The sequence below is a fragment of the Pseudophryne corroboree genome, chromosome 9, assembly GCF_028390025.1.
Source record: "Pseudophryne corroboree isolate aPseCor3 chromosome 9, aPseCor3.hap2, whole genome shotgun sequence".
NCBI lineage: Eukaryota > Metazoa > Chordata > Amphibia > Anura > Myobatrachidae > Pseudophryne > Pseudophryne corroboree.
The window spans coordinates 192,631,280-192,656,954 of record NC_086452.1 but is presented as its reverse complement, the minus strand read 5'-3'; the positions used below and the strand labels follow the sequence as shown (position 1 = coordinate 192,656,954).

The 25,675-nt window shown below is 44.5% G+C and overlaps 1 protein-coding gene and 1 pseudogene across 5 annotated transcripts in view; one reads left to right on the top strand and one right to left on the bottom strand.

Annotated features, from left to right (window-relative positions):
- Positions 1 to 25,675, bottom strand: part of AGL (amylo-alpha-1, 6-glucosidase, 4-alpha-glucanotransferase) — a 271,005-nt gene that overhangs the window by 93,828 nt on the left and 151,502 nt on the right. For 4 of the 5 annotated variants that reach the window (XM_063940051.1, XM_063940049.1, XM_063940048.1 and 1 more), the window contains exons 7-15: positions 22,839 to 22,950; positions 21,291 to 21,414; positions 21,065 to 21,167; positions 20,280 to 20,377; positions 15,097 to 15,236; positions 13,347 to 13,534; positions 11,563 to 11,686; positions 3,397 to 3,560; positions 1,359 to 1,460 (exon numbers count right to left, since the gene is read on the bottom strand). In XM_063940051.1, coding sequence (XP_063796121.1) covers positions 1,359 to 1,460; positions 3,397 to 3,560; positions 11,563 to 11,686; positions 13,347 to 13,534; positions 15,097 to 15,236; positions 20,280 to 20,377; positions 21,065 to 21,167; positions 21,291 to 21,414; positions 22,839 to 22,950 — 1,155 coding nt within the window. Of the gene's footprint in view, positions 1 to 1,358; positions 1,461 to 3,396; positions 3,561 to 10,783; positions 10,908 to 11,562; positions 11,687 to 13,346; positions 13,535 to 15,096; positions 15,237 to 20,279; positions 20,378 to 21,064; positions 21,168 to 21,290; positions 21,415 to 22,838; positions 22,951 to 25,675 lie in introns of all 5 variants that reach the window. The other variant, XM_063940052.1, reaches the window with a different exon arrangement.
- On the top strand, positions 773 to 892 carry LOC134962797 (5S ribosomal RNA; annotated as a pseudogene).

The window sequence follows — 25,675 nt, the reverse complement described above, 5'->3', positions numbered from 1 at the left end:
AAGTCTGTCATAAAGAACGGGTGTTCTGATAACTTATGCCCGTCTGTCAGATATTTTTCTATACATGTATGCTGTCTTTCACAGCATAATTTACATTAATTATTTAAATTAGTACGGCCGTACTGATAATTCGCTCTGAGCCTAGATGATATAAGGATAATCATTTAGTAATCATATGTGGCATTTGTGAATTTCCCACACTCATTATCCTTAACAAGATGTCTTCTGTGATTTCATTATCACATGCTGTATAATCAAGGAATAGTGCTTATAATCATCCTTTGGTGACCATTGTGTCATATACCAATTAATTAGTCGATGATTGTTTTATTACATGCATATAATTTTTCTATATGGCCGCCGTGTCATGTAATTGTTTTTTCAGCTAATTACAGGTCAATCAACAAAACTCAGTCACATAATTAGGAGGTGTATGTATAATTATCTTTGTCTGTGACCATTGTGTCTTATGCTGATTAACCAGCTGGTGATTATTAGGATAATTGCATACGTTAATTTTCTCCTTCCCTGTCTGTGACTGTTTTCACTGCATCTGCTGATTATTCATAATCATATATATGTATTCTTATGACCGCCGTGTCATGCAGATGTAATTAACTCTTGTGACCACAGTGTCATATGTTGATGATTTAGCTGATTGCATGTAATTTTCTTTTGTAACACTTTTGTTACGAATCATTTGCTATTTCCACTCCTAACATACAGCAACTATTTGACATACATTTGGAGTGACCAAGGAGGAAAGTCCAATATTTGCGGTCATACTTCACTGGAGATGCCCAATCTCTTCCGAACTTGGAAGCTAAGCAGTGAAAGGCCGGGTTAGTAAAAGGAAGGGAGACCTCCTTTGAACACTCTGGTACTGCAAAAAAATTTTGACTATTGGACAAAGTGGCACTCAACTTTATGTCTTGCAAGATTGGGATTCGCATGACCAATGATTTTATTTTCTGCACCTATATAATCCGTAATGGATATTAGCAGTAAGAATGATGGTCATACACTTCAATAAATGCAGATTCTTTTTGGCATAGGCAAGCTATGTTTTGGCATAGGCAAGCTATGTTTCTCACACACATTTACTCCTAGGATTTGATTTATGTTAATTAACTTGTCGTTTTGAAAATTCATTAAGTATAATATTTTCCTCTGAATCAAGAGTGCTCCCACAAAAGAGTCCTTTTCTTTGAACCTTCTTTGGTTATTTTTTGGTACTTGACACATTCATTTGCATACATTAGAAAATACACGAAAGCTGGGCGTTCTAATACATATTATTGCACTGTGCTAAACTGCGTTGTAAACAGTGCAAACAGCTGTAAAAGTTCAGAACAAACCTGATGTGGAACCAGCTCATCATACCCCCGACTACTGCCTGTAGCACAGCATGCCATAGATACAATGGCAGAACTAGGCAATGAATCGTAGGCGGATCGATGCTGTCAATATAAGAATGAGCAATTAGCTTTCTGGAAAACATGTCAGTGTTCTACATGTGCTACATACATAGTAATGACAGCAGATATTAAAGGAACCATTGAGTTTAAAACATTGTTAAAAATGAAAGATCACACTCTTAAAATGTGTTTCTCTTTAAAGAAACTAAAAATACAAACTAAACTTTGTTTCTGCAGATTAACATAATATTTTCCCAAGTAACAGTGCAGATGCAGGGGTTTATTCAGGTAGCGATGCGACCGCTATATTCCCGTTTGCAGCACACCTACGTACACACAAATCCCGTCCTGCACGTGCACAGCCAATACGATAGCATTGGCTGCGAACGCCTCTACCTGACTGAAAGGCAGAAGCATTTGCGGGGCGGGCAGCATCGGACCATTGTGAGTGTGCAGCGTGGGGAAAACGGGAGCGGGTTGTCTGCATTTTTGGGACAGCTGCATGACGTCACGTGCAGCCGATCCGATGGAAAAAATGGCAACGGGCTGCCTGCCTTCGCTTCCAGTCTGCGGAGGCAGGTGGTCATCCACAGTTACTGTGACTGCAATTAAATTGCGGTCACAGCTGCTGGGCGGCCTGGTCAGCATGCTGGTCGGCCTTGCCCTGCATTGGGCGGCCCCCGGTATGCGAAAGAATGGATTACAGATTCTGCTTTTTAGCAGAATCTGCAATCCAACCTGAATAACCCCCACAGTACCTACTTCCTTCCATATCTATTCTACCTTGTGAGACATCGTTTGTACAGCCAATGAATTATATATCAGAAGAGCATCTGTGAATGGCATTTTTCACAGATACTGTATAGGACATCGGTTGGGGTGCAAGGCAGATGCGATATATCTGATAGACATATTGTTTATCGGTTCCCATCTGCATGTGTGTACCATATACCTACCCACATGCTATTCACAGGAACCAGAGACCATGACATCACAACTGGGGGGCATATTTGAATGCCTGCACAGTTGTGATGTCTGGACAGACATATTGTTTAGCGGATTGGTAAGTGAGTATGTTTATGGAAATCTGTCACATGATCGCTGGAACCGTTGGTCAGTGGTTCTGTGGGCCAGGCGTATACCCACATTAGTGTAATAAAGGTGCTTTTTGTTCATAAAGGTAAAAGTCATCATTCAGTTTTCAACTGAAGTTGGTCACTCATGTTACTATCCCATAGTATTAGAATGAACTGGTAAAATACTGAAGTGTGTAATAATCTAATACGAGTGAATGAACACTGTCAATGATCATTTTAAAGTGACAAATATTTATCTGAAAGCAATTAGCCTGAAAGACCTATTATAAAGTATGCTGCAAATACAAGAATACAGTCTAACAAATGCTACAACTATATTACACTGTGCGGGAGGTATTTGATATGCCGGCTGTTGTGATCCCGGCGCTCACCATACCGACGCCGGAATCCCGACAGCCGGCATACCAACAACTATTCTTCATCTTGCAGTGTCCACGACACCCCTGGAAGGAGAATAAATAGCGTGACGTCTGTAGCTCGCCACAGTGCCCGCAGCAAGGCGAGCGCAGCGAGACCGCAAGGGGCTCTTTTGCGCTCAGCCTGCTGCCTGCATGCCAGTGGTATGCAGGGCGCCGGGATCCCAAGCACCGGCATAACATACTACACCCCACTGTGCATGCCCTGAAAATATTTATCTGCTCGCTCAGATGTAAGCTGTGATGTACTTATGCCAAAATTCTTAAGTATATGTTTAGATTTGATATTTCAGTTACGGTAAATGACTAATTACAGACATTGCGACAGAACTACTGTAAGCGTTTTGTGTGAGAAACAAATGTGAAAAAAACACTTTTGGGTTGTGATGTCACTTCCACTAAATAAATAGACCCACAAACTGTTCCCAACCTCCCCTGATATTAGATAGCTGAGCATCTTCTTACTTCTATTGGACTCTCATTGTCATGTGTAATGTCCATGAAGAGAGCGTGAGCGATTCCTGGAACCAGTGGTCTGAGACATGGCTGCACAAAGGAACCCACAGGCTCCCCTCCATAGCGATATACAAGCCGGCCTTCCTCATGGCTATTGTATGCACTCATGGCCTCTGTTGAGGAAAGATTAACATTTATCCACATCTCTTGTCATCCATAGTAAATCATAGCTGGAAGATGTGTGATGAAAACAGATATTTGCAAAAACAGAATTATTGCAATAAGCTGCAGTAGTAATTACATCTTGCAGTGCAATGTGACATATTTATTTTATTATGCAATGAACATATTATTGTCATACTCATACTACATGATCAGAATGTAGTTGTGTGCGTGTCTGTGTGCGTACATACTGTATATCAATAAAGAACCCTGCATTTTGTATCCAGTTACCTTATACCCCTTTTACACCAAAATGTAGGATCTGACCCGGGATTTGGAACAAGTTTACACTGTGGTGTCGACACGGAATATTCCCGGGTCTGCACTGTTTACACTGCACACGGGTACAGTGTCTTTTAAGGCTGGCTCTTGGAGATTACATCATCTCCAAGCACCGGGAAACCTGCTGATCGGGACCCACTTCAGCAGCTGCTGGGCAGCCCAAGCCTCCATCTGCAGTGAATGGCACCGAACTCATGTGCGGGGCATCCATTCATCTTCCCCCCCGGCACTGCTGCTATCTGCATAACTGATTATGACCCCCAGGACGCCTACGTCACGCTAGCGGCAAGCCCAGCACTCTGGCAGCTGCTGGGATGCCCCCAGCCTTCATCTCTGCAGTGAATGGAGGCCACTGCTGTATGAATAGCAGGGAAGACAGCAGCGGAAACTGTGTGCGCCATGTCCCCCAACATCTAGCCCGCCTGCATGATGCTTTGGTTGGGAGGTATGAGCTCTCCCATTGCTGTAAATGGGTCCCGGGTCACTACCCCTCAACAGGGGTCCTACCCGGGTTGGATTGTCGGGTCACAGGACCAAGGTTATCTTTTCTGGAGCCTTTTACATTGAGGCCCGACCCGGGTCGACCCAGCAATAACCCGGGATTTCGACTTGGCGTAAAAGGGGTATTAGTGTAACAGATTAAGCAGTTTGTCACAATGGTACGACAGCTCGTTGTCACCCATTTTCCTCATTCAGTGAAAACTGAATTTATCTAGTGAAACTGGATTGGAGGGATGAATAGTGCTCAGATCCCTGTGGAAGGAACACCTACCCAGATGTGTATATAAATATACTGTATCACAAAATAAAATATCCTTTTTTCTTGACAATACTGCTCACCCTAGTATGTGCTTGTGTCATTGAATACTGGGTTGGTAAAAGTTAAAATAAAATAAGATTTTACTTACCGATAAATCTATTTCTCGGAGTCCGTAGTGGATGCTGGGGTTCCTGAAAGGACCATGGGGAATAGCGGCTCCGCAGGAGACAGGGCACAAAAAGTAAAGCTTTTCCGATCAGGTGGTGTGCACTGGCTCCTCCCCCCATGACCCTCCTCCAGACTCCAGCCAGGTACTGTGCCCGGACGAGCGTACACAATAAGGGAGGATTTTGAATCCCGGGTAAGACTCATACCAGCCACACCAATCACACCGTACAACTTGTGATCTAAACCCAGTTAACAGTATGATAACAGCGGAGCCTCTGAAAGATGGCTTCCTTTAACAATAACCCGAATTAGTTAACAATAACTATGTACAACTTATGCAGATAATCCGCACTTGGGATGGGCGCCCAGCATCCACTACGGACTCCGAGAAATAGATTTATCGGTAAGTAAAATCTTATTTTCTCTATCGTCCTAGTGGATGCTGGGGTTCCTGAAAGGACCATGGGGATTATACCAAAGCTCCCAAACGGGCGGGAGAGTGCGGATGACTCTGCAGCACCGAATGAGAGAACTCCAGGTCCTCCTTAGCCAGAGTATCAAATTTGTAAAATTTTACAAACGTGTTCTCCCCTGACCACGTAGCTGCTCGGCAAAGTTGTAATGCCGAGACCCCTCGGGCAGCCGCCCAAGATGAGCCCACCTTCCTTGTGGAGTGGGCCTTTACAGATTTAGGCTGTGGCAAGCCTGCCACAGAATGTGCAAGTTGGATTGTGCTACAGATCCAACGAGCAATCGTCTGCTTAGACGCAGGAGCACCCATCTTGTTGGGTGCATACAATATAAACAACGAGTCAGATTTTCTGACTCCAGCTGTCCTTGCAATATATATTTTTAATGCTCTGACAACGTCCAGTAACTTGGAGTCCTCCAAGTCACTTGTAGCCGCAGGCACTACAATAGGCTGGTTCAGATGAAATGCTGACACCACCTTAGGGAGAAAATGCGGACGAGTTCGCAGTTCTGCCCTGTCCGAATGGAAAATCAGATATGGGCTTTTGTAAGATAAAGCTGCCAATTCTGACACTCTCCTGGCAGAAGCCAGGGCTAGAAGCATGGTCACTTTCCATGTGAGATATTTCAAATCCACCTTTTTTAGTGGTTCAAACCAATGAGATTTTAGGAAGTCCAAAACCACATTTAGATCCCACGGTGCCACTGGAGGCACCACAGGAGGCTGTATATGCAGCACTCCCTTAACAAAGGTCTGGACTTCAGGGACTGAAGCCAATTCTTTTTGAAAGAAAATCGACAGGGCCGAAATTTGAACCTTAATAGATCCCAATTTGAGACCCATTGACAATCCTGATTGCAGGAAATGTAGGAATCGACCCAGTTGAAATTCCTCCGTCGGAGCACTCCGATCTTCGCACCACGCAACATATTTTCGCCAAATTCGGTGATAATGTTGCACGGTTACTTCCTTCCTTGCTTTAATCAAAGTAGGAATGACTTCTTCCGGCATGCCTCTTTCCTTTAGGATCCGGCGTTCAACCGCCATGCCGTCAAACGCAGCCGCGGTAAGTCTTGAAACAGACAGGGACCCTGCTGAAGCAAGTCCCTCCTTAGAGGTAGAGGCCACGGATCTTCCGTGATCATCTCTTGAAGTTCCGGGTACCAAGTCCTCCTTGGCCAATCCGGAACCACTAGTATCGTTCTTACGCCTCTTTGCCGTATAATTCTCAATACTTTTGGTATGAGAGGCAGAGGAGGAAACACATACACCGACTGGTACACCCAAGGCGTTACCAGCGCGTCCACAGCTATTGCCTGCGGATCTCTTGACCTGGCGCAATACCTGTCCAGTTTTTTGTTGAGGCGAGACGCCATCATGTCCACCATTGGTCTTTCCCAACGGGTTACCAGCATGTGGAAGACTTCTGGATGAAGTCCCCACTCTCCCGGGTGAAGATCGTGTCTGCTGAGGAAGTCTGCTTCCCAGTTGTCCACTCCCGGGATGAACACTGCTGACAGTGCTATCACATGATTCTCTGCCCAGCGAAGAATCCTTGCAGCTTCTGCCATTGCCCTCCTGCTTCTTGTGCCGCCCTGTCTGTTCACATGGGCGACTGCCGTGATGTTGTCCGACTGGATCAATACCGGTTTTCCCTGAAGCAGAGGTTCTGCCTGGTTTAGAGCATTGTATATTGCTCTTAGTTCCAGAATGTTTATGTGAAGAGACGTTTCCAGGCTCGTCCATACTCCCTGGAAGTTTCTTCCTTGTGTGACTGCTCCCCAGCCTCTCAGGCTGGCGTCCGTGGTCACCAGGATCCAATCCTGTATGCCGAATCTGCGGCCCTCCAATAGATGAGCACTCTGCAACCACCACAGAAGAGACACCCTTGTCCTTGGAGACAGGGTTATCCGTAGGTGCATCTGAAGATGCGACCCTGACCATTTGTCCAACAGATCCCTTTGGAAAATTCTTGCGTGGAATCTGCCGAATGGAATCGCTTCGTAAGAAGCCACCATTTTTCCCAGGACTCTTGTGCATTGATGTACAGACACCTTTCCTGGTTTTAGGAGGTTCCTGACAAGCTCGGATAACTCCTTGGCTTTTTCCTCCGGGAGAAAAACCTTTTTCTGAACCGTGTCCAGAATCATCCCTAGGAACAGCAGACGAGTTGTCGGCATTAACTGGGATTTTGGAATATTCAGAATCCACCCGTGCTGTTTTAGCACTTCTTGAGACAGTGCTAATCCCATCTCTAGCTGTTCTCTGGACCTCGCCCTTATTAGGAGATCGTCCAAGTATGGGATAATTAATACGCCTTTTCTTCGAAGAAGAATCATCATCTCGGCCATTACCTTTGTAAAGATCCGAGGTGCCGTGGACAATCCGAACGGCAGCGTCTGAAACTGATAGTGACAGTTTTGTACAACGAACCTGAGGTACCCCTGGTGTGAGGGGTAAATTGGAACGTGGAGATACGCATCCTTGATGTCCAAGGATACCATAAAGTTCCCCTCTTCCAGGTTCGCTATCACTGCTCTGAGTGACTCCATTTTGAACTTGAACTTCTTTATGTACAGGTTCAAGGACTTCAGATTTAGAATAGGCCTTACCGAGCCATCCGGCTTCGGTACCACAAAAAGAGTGGAATAATACCCCTTCCCTTGTTGCAGAAGAGGTACCTTGACTATCACCTGCTGAGAGTACAGCTTGTGAATGGCTTCCAACACCGTCTCCCTTTCGGAGGGGGACGTTGGTAAAGCAGACCTCAGGAAACGGCGAGGTGGATCTGTCTCTAATTCCAACCTGTATCCCTGAGATATTATCTGCAGGATCCAGGGATCTACTTGCGAGTGAGCCCACTGCGCGCTGTAATTTTTGAGACGACCGCCCACCGTCCCCGAGTCCGCTTGAGAAGGCCCAGCGTCATGCTGAGGCTTTTGTAGAAGCCGGGGAGGGCTTCTGATCCTGGGAAGGAGCTGCGTGTTGCTGTCTCTTCCCTCGACCTTTGCCTCGTGGCAAATATGAATAGCCCTTTGCTCTCTTATTTTTAAAGGAACGAAAGGGCTGCGGTTGAAAAGTCGGTGCCTTTTTCTGTTGGGGAGTGACTTGAGGTAGAAAGGTGGATTTCCCGGCTGTAGCCGTGGCCACCAAATCTGATAGACCGACTCCAAATAACTCCTCCCCCTTATACGGCAAAACTTCCATATGCCGTTTTGAATCCGCATCGCCTGTCCACTGTCGCGTCCATAAAGCTCTTCTGGCCGAAATGGACATAGCACTTACCCGTGATGCCAGTGTGCATATATCCCTCTGTGCATCACGCATATAAAGAAATGCATCCTTTATTTGTTCTAACGACAGTAGAATATTGTCCCTGTCCAGGGTATCAATATTTTCAATCAGGGATTCTGACCAAACTACCCCCGCACTGCCCATCCAGGCAGTTGCTACAGCTGGTCGTAGTATAACACCTGCATGTGTGTATATACTTTTTTGGATATTTTCCATCCTCCTATCTGATGGATCTTTAAGTGCGGCCGTCTCAGGAGAGGGTAACGCCACTTGTTTAGATAAGCGTGTTAGCGCCTTGTCCACCCTAGGAGGTGTTTCCCAGCGCTCCCTAACCTCTGGCGGGAAAGGGTATAATGCCAATAATTTCTTTGAAATTATCAGCTTTTTATCAGGGGCAACCCACGCTTCATTACACACGTCATTTAGTTCTTCTGATTCAGGAAAAACTATAGGTAGTTTTTTCATACCCCACATAATACCCTGTTTAGTGGTACCTGTAGTATCAGCTAAATGTAACGCCTCCTTCATTGCCAAAATCATATAACGTGTGGCCCTACTGGAAAATACGGTTGATTCGTCACCGTCACCACTGGAGTCATCGCCTGTGTCTGGGTCTGTGTCGACCGACTGAGGCAAAGGGCGTTTCACAGCCCCTGACGGTGTTTGAGTCGCCTGGACAGGCACTAATTGATTGTCCGGCCGTCTCATGTCGTCAAACGACTGCTTTAGCGTGTTGACACTATCCCGTAGTTCCATAAATAAAGGCATCCATTCTGGTGTCGACCCCCTAGGAGGTGACATCCCCATATTTGGCAATTGCTCCGCCTCCACACCAATATCGTCCTCATACATGTCGACACACACGTACCGACACACAGCAGACACACAGGGAATGCTCCTAATGAAGACAGGACCCACTAGCCCTTTGGGGAGACAGAGGGAGAGTTTGCCAGCACACACCAAAAGCGCTATATATATATCAGGGATAGCCTTATAATAAGTGCTCCCCTATAGCTGCTTTGTTATATAAAAATATCGCCATAAATTTGCCCCCCCTCTCTGTTTTACCCTGTTTCTGTAGTGCAGTGCAGGGGAGAGACCTGGGAGCCGTCCTGACCAGCGGAGCTGTGAGAGGAAATGGCGCCGTGTGCTGAGGAGATAGGCCCCGCCCCTTTTCCGGCGGGCTCGTCTCCCGCTATTTTGAGAAATCAGGCAGGGGTTAAATATCTCCATATAGCCTCTAGGGCTATATGTGAGGTATTTTTAGCCTTTATAGGTACTCATTTTGCCTCCCAGGGCGCCCCCCTCCCAGCGCCCTGCACCCTCAGTGACTGCCGTGTGAAGTGTGCTGAGAGGAAAATGGCGCACAGCTGCAGTGCTGTGCGCTACCTTTAGAAGACTGCAGGAGTCTTCAGCCGCCGATTCTGGACCTCTTCTGTCTTCAGCATCTGCAAGGGGGCCGGCGGCGCGGCTCCGGTGACCATCCAGGCTGTACCTGTGATCGTCCCTCTGGAGCTTGATGTCCAGTAGCCAAGAAGCCAATCCATCCTGCACGCAGGTGAGTTGACTCCTTCTCCCCTCAGTCCCTCGCTGCAGTGATCCTGTTGCCAGCAGGAATCACTGTAACATAAAAAACCTAGCTAAACTTTCTCTAAGCAGCTCTTTAGGAGAGCCACCTAGATTGCACCCTTCTCGGCCGGGCACAAAAATCTAACTCTAACTAATTCGGGTTATTGTTAAAGGAAGCCATCTTTCAGAGGCTCCGCTGTTATCATACTGTTAACTGGGTTTAGATCACAAGTTGTACGGTGTGATTGGTGTGGCTGGTATGAGTCTTACCCGGGATTCAAAATCCTCCCTTATTGTGTACGCTCGTCCGGGCACAGTACCTGGCTGGAGTCTGGAGGAGGGTCATGGGGGGAGGAGCCAGTGCACACCACCTGATCGGAAAAGCTTTACTTTTTGTGCCCTGTCTCCTGCGGAGCCGCTATTCCCCATGGTCCTTTCAGGAACCCCAGCATCCACTAGGACGATAGAGAAAATGTATTTGCAGAGTGATTTTCTGCTCTCGTGTTATGTGTCGAAGACATGTTGGGTTGTAAAAGAGTACACAATAAGATTGCAACTATACAATAAATATCAAGTTAAAAAAGCAAAAGTTGGAGCAAGTTAGTTCATGCAAAAACCAAGCGGCCTACCTCGTATGAGAGAATTAATGGCCAGTCTAGTGACAAACACATTGTCCAGCTCCTCACTCCCAGTGAACAGCTCAGCCACTACATACAAGTCCGGACACACCTTCCTGGCAGCATCCAGCAAGTACTACAAACAGCGCAGCCAGGGGAGAGAGAAGGAAGAGAAGGAGGGACAGGAGAATGGGAAAGAAGAGTGAAGAGAGGGCCGGAGAGACAGAATGTAAGTAGTAGAGAGCAAATAAGAGATGAAGAATAAAATGAAGACAAAATCAGGGGCGACAAAGAAAGGAGATGAGAGAAAAGGAGAGACAAGAGGGAAATGAGTTGGCAAACATCAGAAAGGCAGAGCCATAAAGAACAGAATGACAATAGAAGAAAGGATTGCAGAAGTGAAAAGAAAAGGCATGAGAAGGCATGGCAGAGAGAAGAGAAGAGAAGAGAAGAGAAGAGAAGAGAAGAGAAGAGAAGAGAAGAGAAGAGAAGAGAAGAGAAGAGAAGAGAAGAGAAGAGAAGGATGCGAGTGGAGAACATGTGAACAGAGGAAAGCAATGATAGAACAAGGGCAGACAGAAAGTAGAGGAGAGGAAGGGAGTGAGCACTAGGCACAGAGGTGTTTGGGGCAGAGGATGAAGCCAATATTCATGTACGGTGAAAGGGAGACGTGAAAGACACAGAATGAAAACCGAGGATGCAGACAGGGGGAGAAAAAAAAACACAGCAACATTTAGTATTTGACAGCAGCATTAATACTTATTACAGCAGCAGCTTTATAATGCAGATACCTCGAATGAGGCTGGTTATCCCCAGGCGGTTGACAAACACATTGTCGATATATTCACTGCCTGTGAACAGCTCAGCAATCACATAAAGATTGGGTCTGACTAACCGGGCTGCGGCCAGCATTTCCTACAGATACAAAGTGCTGTGTGTGATACGGTTGTACATATAGGTGCCCACATGTCACAGACAGACAAACTATGTACTGGGTGTAATACACTGACAAATACACAACCACTGTTATCTCATTGATTGTGAAACTCTTTAAAGTTCCAGCACATACAACAAAGCTCTATAAAGTGACAAACAGATATGATATGAAACATAAACCCAACCACACGTACACAAGCATAAAACATTATTCAGAATTCTAGTAGATAATTATCTACAGAGTGCGTAATCCACTCATACTGGACTGTCACACAAATACAGACAAAATACATATACAGTGTACAGCTAGTGAACAAACTGACACACAGGAGGGTATTCAATTAAATGGCGTTTTTTTCGACTGGTCGAAAAAACTGCACTGATCCGAAACAGGGTATTCAATTGCAGGCATTCAATTTTTTGAACCCTAATTCACCCATGCGGTTTCACTTTTTTTTTTGTCAAATCTGCATTTTTAGACTAGTCGAAAAAAGGGCATGGGCATTGAATAGGTTGAATGTAAATTCGACCTAGAAACAGACGAAAAGTGCAGTTTTTCGACCACAATTGAATACCCCCTACAATCATAAGATACTTCTTGGAATACATATAGAACACCTAGTTAAACCCATATATAAAGCTACAGCAATCAGTCAGACATGCACTCAGGTCTCTAACAATTACTATTCACTGTTTGCAAAATATGGAACCGCTCATTAGGTTCTGCAATTATTGTAATAAAGGTTAGAAAATGAAGGATACTATTAGAATGCTGTGGGCAATACATCCTTTCCAAATAGTTTTCCCTCCATTTAAACAATGACATATGCGTCCTCATAAACCTAGCCTAAATATACTGCATGGAGTGAGATCCCTGGCGCGAGTGAACCGAGTTGAGCGATGTAGCATCTTTTTCGACTAAACATGTGTCTTAATCGCATTGCGATATGACTAACCGCTTCACAAGATTGCACGGATTCATTTGATAAGTAACACATCTGTATACGAAGCACAATGGAGAAGTCAGCCAAGGCCGTTGCATTGTAGCACTTCGTATACAGATTCAGACTCATTCATATACAGATATCCATGTGTCGCAAATCATACTAATCAGTGCAGTCTCGTGAAGCGGTTAAGTTGCATAGCAATGCAATTAAGAGGCACGTTCAGCCAATAAAGACGCCTGACGCAAGCTGAGTCGCACAGGACCTGGCGCACCGGGAAAGAATGTTTGGCGCGACTTAAGCAATAGTGTATGAGGACATACTGTATCTGTATATTAACAGATTTCAATGCAAGAATCTACAGTGCAAGTGGAACACAAGCTTTGACTAATAATAGCAGACAATCAGGAATTGCCTTCCATTAATCTGACATACTGTATCCAGTTTGAATATAAAATGTGACTTAATACTATTCATTATACCATGTTGTTGCTTTTGCACAATGTTATACGGTAAGTCCCTATGCCTTACTGGTGGCTGTTATTACTTTGGTGTGACGTTCCACTTATATTCATCCTAGTATAACTTAAGCTCAACATGACACTTTCTTCAGTACTGACTAGGAATCACAGCACTGCTATCTTTAGACTTGTGCCTTTATCATAACACCTTCCATGTCATGCAGAGCTGCTTACCTCAGCCACGTGAATGGGAGTGGAATGGCAGTTGTCAAGACGCACACCATGAAAGTGTGTGGCACTGATTTCTGTATATTTCCTCATGTGATCCCAGAGATAGGGACAGTCTGATGGCTTGTCACCATAACGTAGCTTTACACTGTCCCCCCAGCAGATAAGCTCTCTGCGCAGGTACACATTGGAGTCTGGAGAGAACAACACAATATTTACTGCCTTGTAAAACCACAGTTTCCAGGATAGGGCTGTCAAAAGTTACATACAGTGGCTGAGAACAAATATATCATAACTACCAGAATTTTACACTCCCAAAACATGGCAGCAGACAGAAATAAATCCTTTACATTTGTGATAGAGCCACAATGGGGTGAACAGTGTCACCTTCCCCTGGGTGGGACATGGCAGGCTGACTTACACTCCAGTGAGTGTGGGACAATGCCATTAGATTTAGGATTCTTTTGGACTGGAAGAGCAGGCAAGTGCATATGTGGGGTGCAAGTGATACATAAACTTCCAGAGTTACAATTGTAGCTGGTGGTGGGGAACGTCTGTGTGGCTGCTGTAAGGAACAAGCATTATCCGTTACCAACATTACAGCAACCATTGGCTACAGGAATTTATGTGCAGCTGCTGCACAGTTTCAATGAGGAGAGACAATGGAGATATAAAATATTAACTAGTTATTGTAAAAATCTTATTAGCTAGCTGCTGATAACCATCATTTCTGTCATCATTATATAAACAAATTTTAATAATTACCGTATATTATTATAAAGGTAACACATGCCATAACTTTCACACTACTAAAACCATCCTACCCAACACGTAATTTAACTACATATTAGAATCAATTTAATTAATTTCGAAGCCAGATATTCACTCTTTATTTTGGTTAAAAATCAGAATGTGTCAGATCAAAGGGTTAGTAGTTATGAATCCATCAACAATGCAACATTGGCTGTGGTGTTATTACTATTGTTTCCATTTATTCAGTACAATTGCCTGCAAGCAGGTAGCAATGTAAAAGTATATTTAAAAAAAATGATATATTTGTATGTGTGCTAATATAATTCTTTTTAGCTTCTGGTACCATTTGCTGCAATCCATTTATTAAAGATATGCAAGTCTACTTTTAATAGTGTATGCCACATTATAATCAAATCCCGAGATGCCACTTCAAGCTTTTTCCCCCTAAAATGAAATTAAAACGTTATAAAATTGGGCCATAATTGTCTCCTTGCTGCTAATTAGTAAACAAAATTATAGTACAGCCAACGACACAAGACAAATTCTTGATTAGAACTCTTTTGCAAAGCTTGAGGCTCAAGGGAAATCTGATGCCAGGGTTCTAGCACCGGAGAATGTTACTTTGCAATTCAAATGCATAAAAAGTGCTTTAACTACAGCAGTTTATTTTCCAACCTTCTCCAGTAGTGTGACACAGTGCAGGAATTGATCACTTCAGGATAACGCTCCCTCGGGATTCTCATGTATCTTTAACTGTACTCTTACTTTTACTATAACATAGTAAGTCATCACTTGCATGTAGGTATCATTACAATATTTATAACCCACTCTATTAACATATTGTATTTCTATATAGAGTGACAATATTCCCCAGTTATTGGAAATGATGTTTTTATAAATAATAAAAAAAAAAAAAAAATAGGTATGTATTGTAAAACTTAGATATCTAAATGTGGATGTATGCAGTACGAGGTCGGTATTAATCTAAGGAATAAGTCACTACCTGATTCAGCAAAGTTCCGTAGAGGGTCATCCCCCATGACCCAGCCATTGTGAGCCAAGAAGTAACATGCTTTCTCTGGCTGGTGCATTAGCGGCTCCTCTTCTTCCAGAGACATCGCTCCAAATGGGAAAGTGAAGTATCTAGAAAGAGCGGAAAAGATTAAGTAACAACTGATAAAATTGGCTTTATTCTAAGTATATAAAAAATAGCTCATGTCATAATAGCAAGTATAGGGCTGCTCAACAACTGTTGCAGACAAGAAGAGTGCAGCCAGAGGTGTTACAGTCTGTCCTGTCCTCTGTGGTAGTGGACCTCTGTAAAGCTCTATAGGATAAACTGGACAGGTTGTGAATAACTCACAGGTTGTGAATAACTCACAGTATGATCAGGCATGGGTCCCCTTTTAAGGGCAAACTCCAACTATTTTATTGAAGTATACATAAACACTATCATGGTACATCCTTACATTTACAAGATACTTTCTCAGTGACACTGTGCTGTATTTAAAGGCTGCCCAAAGAATCACTATTACCCTTGCTTGCCACAGATATCCTTTTCAACTCGGGTTTCAGAACCCCAAGGGTATAAAACACATATGTGACAGTTAAAATAATGGGGCAGTATGGGTCAGTCAATGTACTGTCTGCACCGGAATTTTAAATGGTATCAAAACTGAAAACACAGTATCATCCAGATATTTCTAACAGTTATCTTCCAAAGAAAAAGACTATATTGCCTCTTAACTGCACGCAGGGTGAGTGAATATGGAGATCATCACAAAACCTAAGCAATTAAAAATTGAGCAGTCCACAAACATCCCGCTACACTGAATTCTCCCCCTCTTCACAGTACTCTCAGCCAACAGGTAGGGATTTAACATTGCTTAGCTATCCAACCTTATTAAGATAATAAGAGAAGTTTATTCCTCCCCTGATCTTTCCATGTAACGCTCCTTTTCCTTATTTCTTATTCCTTACTACCTCTCGCTACTGTACAACTGATTTGCGGGTAGTGTAATTAATGCTCGGTGGACTGTACGCCCCAGAGTCTGTCTCTGCCAGGCCATGTGCTTTTGGGGGTTTTTAGCTTTGCCCCCCTCTTCCCTTTTTTTTTTTTTCTTTTTGTATATTGTCTGTTGTACTGGTACCAGTACAGCGGTTAGCTTAGGTAAGTGTAGTTTAGTTTAGTTGCTGCAATTAACAAAAATTTGTTATAATTAACGACACATACAACTACGGATTGACATTGCATTTGTTTATTGATCTGCAAAACTGTGAACATCTTATACAGATATTTGTATCTCCTATATTTTGGATTGTTAACACTATGGTATATGCTTGTAATTTCATTTACAAACTGTACTTTGTCATCCGCATTTTCTATAATCTGTAATTGCCATTATTCCTTTTTAAATAAAAATGTACTTTATTAAAAATAAAAAAATAAAAGATAATAAGAGAAGAGACCTCCTCACCGCACGTTTATTTGTGTGCTGTATGTTTAACGGGTGTAGTATGTTATGCCGGCGCTTGGGATCCCGGCGCCCAGCAGACTGGCGCCAGGATCCCGACCGCCAGCATGCAGGCAGCGGGGTGAGCGCAAAAGATCCCCTTGCGGGCTCGCTGCCCTCGCCACGCTGCAGCACGCAATGCTATTTATTCTCCCTCCATGGGTGTCGTGGACCCCCAAGAGGGAGAATAGTTGTCGGTATGCCAGCTGTCGGGATTCCGGCATCGGTATGGTGAGTGCCGAGATCCCGACAGCCGGCATATCAAATGCCTCCCTGTTTAATGCCTCTTAAGAGCAAAACCCATTTTTTTGTGTTGTACGTGTAGTGAGTGGTGGATACATAAATTTATTGAGTCATAGGGGTATATGCAATTGCGGTCGAATTCCCGAAATTGTCGAAAAACGGGACTTTTTCGCCAAAAAAAAAAATATCGACAATGCAATTCAGTACTTTCCGTCAAAAAAACGGACTTTCCAAATTCGACTTTTTGAAATTCGACATTTGTCAAATTCGACATTTCTGCAATGGTACAAATGCGGCAATTCGCCAAAAGTATATTCAATTGAAGTTTTGAAATTCGACAACAGTGCTTTTAGACAGTAAATTCGTCATTTTCAATCCGCCACACTTTGGTTGCGGAATCTAATAAAATTGTTGTTTTTTTTATTGGTAATAGCATATCTATTTATATTAGAAGGGATTAGGTACTTGGTTTGTCTATTTTGGAGGCACAAGTATTATTTATATATTTTTAAAAATATATATATATTTATTTATTTTTAAATGGAATGGTAAAAATCAGAAAAAAAATTGCGTGGGGTCCCCCCTCCTAAGCATAACCAGCCTCGGGCTCTTCGAGCCGGTCCTGGTTCTAAAAATCCATGGGGGAAAATGACAGGGGATCCCCCGTATTTTTAAAACCAGCACCGGGCTCTGCGCCTGGTGCTGGTGCAAAAAATACAGGGGACAAAAAGAGTAGGGGTCCCCCGTATTTTTTACACCAGCATCGGGCTCCACTAGCTGGACAGATAATGCCACAGCCGGGGGTCACTTTTATACAGCGCCCTGCGGCCGTGGCATTAAATATCCAACTAGTCACCCCTGGCCGGGGTACCCTGGGGGAGTGGGGACCCCTTCAATCAAGGGGTCGTCCCCCCAGCCACCCAAGGGCCAGGGGTGAAGCCCGAGGCTGTCCGCCCCATCCAAGGGCTGCGGATGGGGGGCTGATAGCCTTGAGAAAAATGAAAGAATATTGTTTTTTTCAGTAGTACTACAAGTCCCAGCAAGCCTCCCCACAAGCTGGTACTTGGAGAACCACAAGTACCAGCATGCGGTAGAAAAACAAGCCCGCTGGTACCTGTAGTTCTACTGGAAAAAAAATACCCAAATAAAAACAGGACACGCACACCTTGAAAGTACAACTTTATTTCACACATGTCGACACACACATACTTACCTATGTTCACACACCGACCTCTGTCCACTTGTCCAAGTAGAATCCACGTGTACCTGTGAATAAAATTATACTCGCCTGATCCAGTGTCCAGATTATAATCCACGTACTTGGCAAAAAAAAAAAAAACGAACACCCGGACCAAACGGGGTACCATGTTTACACATGGGACCCCTTTCCACGAATGCAGAGACCCCCCGTGACTGCTGTCACAGAAAGGTCTCTTCAGCCAATCAGCGAGCGCAACGTCCTTCCACTCTGCTGATTGGCTATGCGCGTCTGAGCTGTCAGACAGCGCATCGCAAAGCCTCTCCATTATAATCAATGGTGGGAACTTTGCGGACAGCGGTGGGGTCACCCGCGGTCAGCGGCTGACCGCGGGTAACCCCACCGCTGAACGCAAAGTTCCCACCATTGAAACTAATGGAGGGAGCTGTGCGATGCGCTGTCTGACAGCAGACGCGCATACAGCCAATCAGGAGAGTGCCACGAAGTAGCGCTTCCTGATTGGCTGAAGGGACCTTCTGTGACAGCAGTCACGGGGGGGTCTCTGCATTCGTGGAAAGGGGTCCCATGTGTAAACATGGGACCCCTTTCAGTCCGTTTGGTCCGGGTGTTCGTTTTTTTTTTTGCCAAGTACGTGGATTATAATCTGGACACTGGATCAGGTAAGTATAATTTTATTCACAGGTACACGTGGATTCTACTTGGACAAATGGACAGAGGTCGGCGTGTGAACATAGGTAAGTATGTGTGTGTCGACATGTGTGAAATAAAGTTGTACTTTCAAGGTGTGCGTGTCCTGTTTATATTTGGGTATTTTTTCCCCCAGTAGAACTACAGGTACCAGCGGGCCCGTTTTTCTCCCGCATGCTGGTACTTGTGGTTCTCCAAGTACCAGCTTGCGGGGGAGGCTTGCTGGGACTTGTAGTACTACTGGAAAAAACAATATTCTTTCATTTTTCTCAAGGCTATCAGCCCCCCATCCGCAGCCCTTGGATGGGGGGGGACAGCCTCGGGCTTCACCCCTGGCCCTTGGGTGGCTGGGGGGGGACCCCTTGATTGAAGGGGTCCCCACTCCCCCAGGGTACCCCGGCCAGGGGTGACTAGTTGGATATTTAATGCCACGGCCGCAGGGCGCTGTATAAAAGTGACCCCCGGCTGTGGCATTATCTGTCCAGCTAGTGGAGCCCGATTGCTGGTGTAAAAAATACGGGGGACCCCTACTCTTTTTGTCCCCCGAATTTTTTGCACCAGCACCAGGCGCAGAGCCCGGTGCTGGTTTTAAAAATACGGGGGATCCCGTGTCAGTTTTTTCCCCGGATTTTTAGAACCAGGACCGGCTCGAAGAGCCAGAGGCTGGTTATGCTTTGGAGGGGGGACCCCACGCAATTTTTTTTCGTGTTTTTTCCCGTTTTTTCCCGTTTTTAAAAAATCGGATCAAAATCCGTCAAATCGTCCGTTTTTCGACAGCGGGACTGTCGAATCCGTTTTTTATTGAATATGTTGAATTTCGGCACCCACTTGCCGGAATTCGACGGTCGAATTGTGTCGAATTAAAAAACGGGTGAAAAATTGCCGCGATTCGCTGCTAATTGCATATACCCCATAGTATTCCTACTGGATAACTGAGCTGCAGGCAGCCACATGCTTAATCATATGCCAGAAGGAGTTACCACCACTTACTACACACAGAGATTATACACTGAAACAAATAAAATTAACGTTTTAAGTGTCTCTGTGCCTGATTCAGGTCATGGCAGACTGTTCGGTACTGTGCTCGTACGTACACATGAGCAGTATGGGTCTGCAGCATTGGATGCAGATTGGCAGGAGACGGTCAGTGATTTACAGTATGCTGCCGTTTGGGGGCGGAGAGGGAGGTTCCTGAAACGGAGACTTGTCACCGCCGAAGGGGCCACTTTGTTGGATCTGCAGCGGCAAGTTTGTGTGAGACCCATGTGTCACACAGCCGGTGGATGGTGACGCAGGTGATGCGATGCTGTCTCTTAGGATGCAGCCTGGATCACTAATGCATGCAGGAGGGGATTACTTATATCAGATGCCTCCTGCTGCATTAACATATTAGTGCTATAGCTGCTGCTTCCGTGTAAACAGCAGCTATAGCACCTCCAACCACACCTGGATCAGGCCCTCTGTTATCTCCTCAAACAAAACCATACACATAACAGAATAGAATTACCATGGAAAGGATGTTACCTTATAACTATGGGATCTTTCTTGGTAATGGCGCCAAGCTTTGGACCATGATTGGCAAGTCGCTCATAGGTCACGGTGCCCAAAGTGCAATTCACTGCCTGAATAAAAAAACAGATATGGGACATGTGTTCTCAATAAGAGTTATACAGCAAGTATAAAACTAATGAGTAACGTGTAATAGTATTAATAGAGCTTATGTGTAAGGGTCTTTGAATGTGGAATAACTAGACAATTACATTGTGTCTGATCTGTCATAACATACCATCAGGCTAAAAAAAAGAGTGTTGTCAAATTTGTAATTAGTTAGAACACTATCACTGCTCAATGAAATAAAAATCAAATTAAAGTTATCAGTTCTGGCAAATTCTATAAATAAATCCAGAAGCCAATGCCCACATCATGTAGACCACAGATTTGTGTGGGGCGTTTTGCTCTCAAACTATTGTCCAGAGATCATTTCCATGATCATTGGCATGCCATAATTCCACAAGGCTGGAGATCTAGGAGAGAAGTAGTTGGATATCTGCTGCAGAAAAGCAAGGCAAATTAGTAAAGTTGCCAGCAGCACTAACGAGTATGTTGCATTGGTAACTCTCCATGACATTCCGTGTATTTAATCACCCATTAGGAGCCGCTGATGAGTACCGTATAACACAATGCTCCATTCTGTAACACTGCTTTGAGCTGCACCTCGTCATGCACACAAGTGGGTCTGCACTGTGTCACTGTGTGCAATGTCGCATAGCATCAAGCACAATGCAATTCTTAAATTAGAAAATTTGCACCTGTTCATGATGGAAGTTCATCTGTTTGTGCTTCTCAGCATTCAGCTCTTCCAGCCGTTTGCGGAACCAGGTGCAGCAATCCTCAATGGCAGAGGGGCCATTACTGTAACAATAGATAATTTACACTAAGCCAACCAATAGTACAGGGCCACATACATGTGGTAGAGGAAACTGAATCGGGTAAAGTGACAATAACAGGGCTGTGTGAAACAAGTCTGTCTGGTACCTGTGTGGTATGAAAGTGCTGAGGGCTGTGTCCATATCTACAGTGCACCCAAAGCGCTTGTATTGTGGGTCCTGAATGATCACAAGGTGCTTTGAATCAGCTTTTGATCCTTTGTTCTGAGCACCTAAAATAAAATCAAAAATCACAATTGAATGTTGTGCTAGATTCAAAAACAAAGTGCCAAAATAAAAGCATGCAGTCACCAGGGGCTGATGTAGAGGTGGACCCAGTGTACACAGCAGCTGCTTCTGTGGATGCAGCTGCTGTGTATAACGATGCCAATGCTGCATGAGGTGTCTTGTGTAAATAGATGCCCCTTGCCAGCTTCAGAGATCCACTGATGCATAAGAGGGTGCCGCATTGGGTCATCTGGGAAAACATCGGCCATCTGAGTATCCCTCAGGTTATACAGGATGGCGGTGTTTTCATTCAGGAAATCTGCGTAGGAAGGAGCACACCTAAAGAATGGGGATGGCACGCCACTGTATTGTAGAACGGTCCCCACCGCCCATTCTGCAGAATGACAATATTATAACCCTAATATTGGCATTCTGAAGACTGTTGGCATTTCATATGTTAACATTTCAGATGTCAACATTGTGAACATGTCGACATGCTACAGATGTTCCACGATTCAGTGCTGTACTGAAAACCGATGGTTTGCGTACAACATGGATGACGGGAGGACTGTGCATGTGCAGGACCTGGTCTGAGCATGTGCAGAACACGTCTTGCTTCGTCGCTCGCAGTGCCCCCAAGCCGCAGCATGAATAACATGCTGTGGGCATTTGGGACAAAAACTGGGAAGTGACTGGGACCGTTCTACAAAACAGGGGCATATGGAGGGGGGGGGGGATATGATTAGCGCTTAGTGTAACGGAACTTCACATCACCTAACCTAACTGGATCCTGTAAACACAGCTGCACCCCCCAGGGCTGAACGGTTGGTAATTAATCGTCGTACTGCTTTGTTATCGCTCTATGCTTGTTATTTCATCAGTGTCGACATTGGGACCAGTGTCGACATGTTTAATGTCGACAAAACGTACCAAACCCAAAATAAGTTGCAGTAATACATTTTATAGCTCAATTCATTTACTAATCATTCCAATGGGTAAATTTACTAATGTTTCCTAATCAAACAAGTGGTGCTTTTGTCCATAGCAACCAAACAGATGCTGGTTATCATTACTCTATTGCATTTTAGATAATGGGGAAAAAAATATTGGTTGCTACGGACAACACCACCAAGGGCAAAATGTAATAGAGGGAGAGTTTCAAAAAGTGAGAGATTTGGTAAGGTTTTTCAGTTGTTTTTTTTTAAAGTGGCAATCATTTATACTGCAAAACCAGGTTGATCTTGCAGTGTAAATGATTGTCACTTTAAATAAAACTGCAAAACCTTACCAAAGCTCTCACTTTCTGAAACTCTCACTCTATTACATTTGGCCCCACGTGTTTGTTTTAGAAGATTTAGTAAAGCTACACCCCAAGTATTCATAGAGGAGCTTTGTCACCTGGTTACTAACGATAGAGTGTGTTGCTTACCAGGGGTGAGCAGGGTTCTGAACTGGTCCACAGCTTTAGAAACATTGACTTGGTAAAACTCCCACAGTTTGAGTTTGGGGAATATGTCCTCCCACATGATGCCACGGATATTCTGCAGAGAAAGTAAATGACATGACTGCCGACATCCAGAACACTTTGCATCCCCAGGGCAGTCACCATAGTATTACGGCATCTGCTCAGATCTCCATGGTTCTGCATTATCATGTATGCCCAATCCAAAATTCCCACCACTCCTACAGAAAATATGACATCACTTGTACAGATATTAAGACTTTGCGGTGAAAAATGATTATATGTAAAAAAATGTTTTGCTCACAATCAATTGTAACACTTCTGGCAAGATAACAACTGTTTTTATATTTCTTCTTTGTTGTATGAAAAACTTGGCTGCCTTGTTACACTAATCTGAAGACCGTTTTAGTAATTTCTAAAGTTTATAGACAGAGTTTAAATATTTGAATTACGTATAACTAGTAGGCACGCCTTCATTTTATAATTCCCTTTGTCAATATACGACTAGTGCAAAACAGCTGCTGTTCACTTTACCCGCTACTTTTAGCCATGCCAACATTCCTGCTGCACCAGTTACCTAGAAAATCCTGATCTTACTTGTATGTTAGTAGCCATGCCTAGAACATCTGTCTCCTGTGCTGAGCTCAAACAATGCACAGCTGCTGAAGGAACATTTGCACAGCATTGCATGTCAGTTATATTATAGAAGATCACAGATATTATCACACAAAGCAATTAAATATGCATTCTCCACCTTCAGATAACCTTCAATTGTTGTCTTGTACATGACCTTCTGCACGTCGAAGTGCATTGTATTTCTTTCTAGATTTTACTAATGTTTTCAGCCATGTTTTTATATCATTGGGGGAGACCTAGTTATTTTCATCACCCTGGTATATGACACATATACCCCTTTCACATCGCACTAAAAACCCGGTATCGACACGGCATATTGCCGTGTCGAAACTGGTCCGTGTGCGATGTGAAAGGTCCTTTGGTGAATTAGCGGGTCGCCTGACCCGGTAATTCAACCCGGTAAAAAAGAAGGGTTATTACCGGGTTGATTACCGGGTCAGGCGCAGTGTGAATGGGAGCAATGAGAGCCGTTCCGATGCGACACGGCTCCCATTCACAGCATAGGCAGAGGCGACGCAGCAGATGAGCTCATCTCCCGGCGCCGCCTCCACCCCGCCCCTGCTGCGCCCTCCGCTGCTATGGCAACCGACCCAGTATATTGCCGAGTTGGAAAGCCAGCAACGGAGCGCAAATGCCGGATCCCACCCGGTAAGTACACGTTTCTCTTACCGGGTAGGATCCGGCATTTGCGATCTGAATGCAGCAATACTGTAGCCTGCTTTCTGGTCAAGTTGTATCCTATGTAGTAGGCATAATAAAACTCGTATTGAGAACGGCAGGACAATGATGATACTTAGACATGGATAAACATAAAAGCCATAAAGATAACATAGTAATTTTTATACAGTTTATTTTCCTTAAAGCGTAGTGCCATAAAAAAAAATACAAACTGAAATCACAAAAAAAATAAGAATTTACTTACCGATAATTCTATTTCTCGTAGTCCGTAGTGGATGCTGGGGACTCCGTCAGGACCATGGGGAATAGCGGCTCCGCAGGAGACAGGGCACAAAAGTAAAAGCTTTAGGATCAGGTGGTGTGCACTGGCTCCTCCCCCTATGACCCTCCTCCAAGCCTCAGTTAGGATACTGTGCCCGGACGAGCGTACACAATAAGGAAGGATTTTGAATCCCGGGTAAGACTCATACCAGCCACACCAATCACACTGTACAACCTGTGATCTGAACCCAGTTAACAGCATGATAACAGCGGAGCCTCTGAAAAGATGGCTCACAACAATAATAACCCGATTTTTGTAACAATAACTATGTACAAGTATTGCAGACAATCCGCACTTGGGATGGGCGCCCAGCATCCACTACGGACTACGAGAAATAGAATTATCGGTAAGTAAATTCTTATTTTCTCTGACGTCCTAAGTGGATGCTGGGGACTCCGTCAGGACCATGGGGATTATACCAAAGCTCCCAAACGGGCGGGAGAGTGCGGATGACTCTGCAGCACCGAATGAGAGAACTCCAGGTCCTCCTCAGCCAGGGTGTGCCCCTGACCAAGTAGCAGCTCGGCAAAGTTGTAAAGCCGAGACCCCTCGGGCAGCCGCCCAAGATGAGCCCACCTTCCTTGTGGAATGGGCATTTACATATTTTGGCTGTGGCAGGCCTGCCACAGAATGTGCAAGCTGAATTGTACTACACATCCAACTAGCAATCGTCTGCTTAGAAGCAAGAGCACCCAGTTTGTTGGGTGCATACAGGATAACAGCAAGTCAGTTTTCCTGACTCCAGCCGTCCTGGAAACCTATATTTTCAGGGCCCTGACAACATCTAGCAACTTGGAGTCCTCCAAGTCCCTAGTAGCCGCAGGTACCACAATAAGCTGGTTCAGGTGAAACGCTGACACCACCTTAGGGAGAAACTGGGGACGAGTCCGCAGCTCTGCCCTGTCCGAATGGACAATCAGATATGGGCTTTTGTGAGACAAAGCCGCCAATTCTGACACTCGCCTGGCCGATGCCATGGCCAACATCATGGTCACTTTCCATGTGAGATATTTCAAATCCACAGATTTGAGCGGTTTAAACCAATGTGATTTGAGGAATCCCAGAACTACGTTGAGATCCCACAGTGCCACTGGAGGCACAAAAGGGGGTTGTATATGCAGTACTCCCTTGACAAACTTCTGGACTTCAGGAACTGAAGCCAATTCTT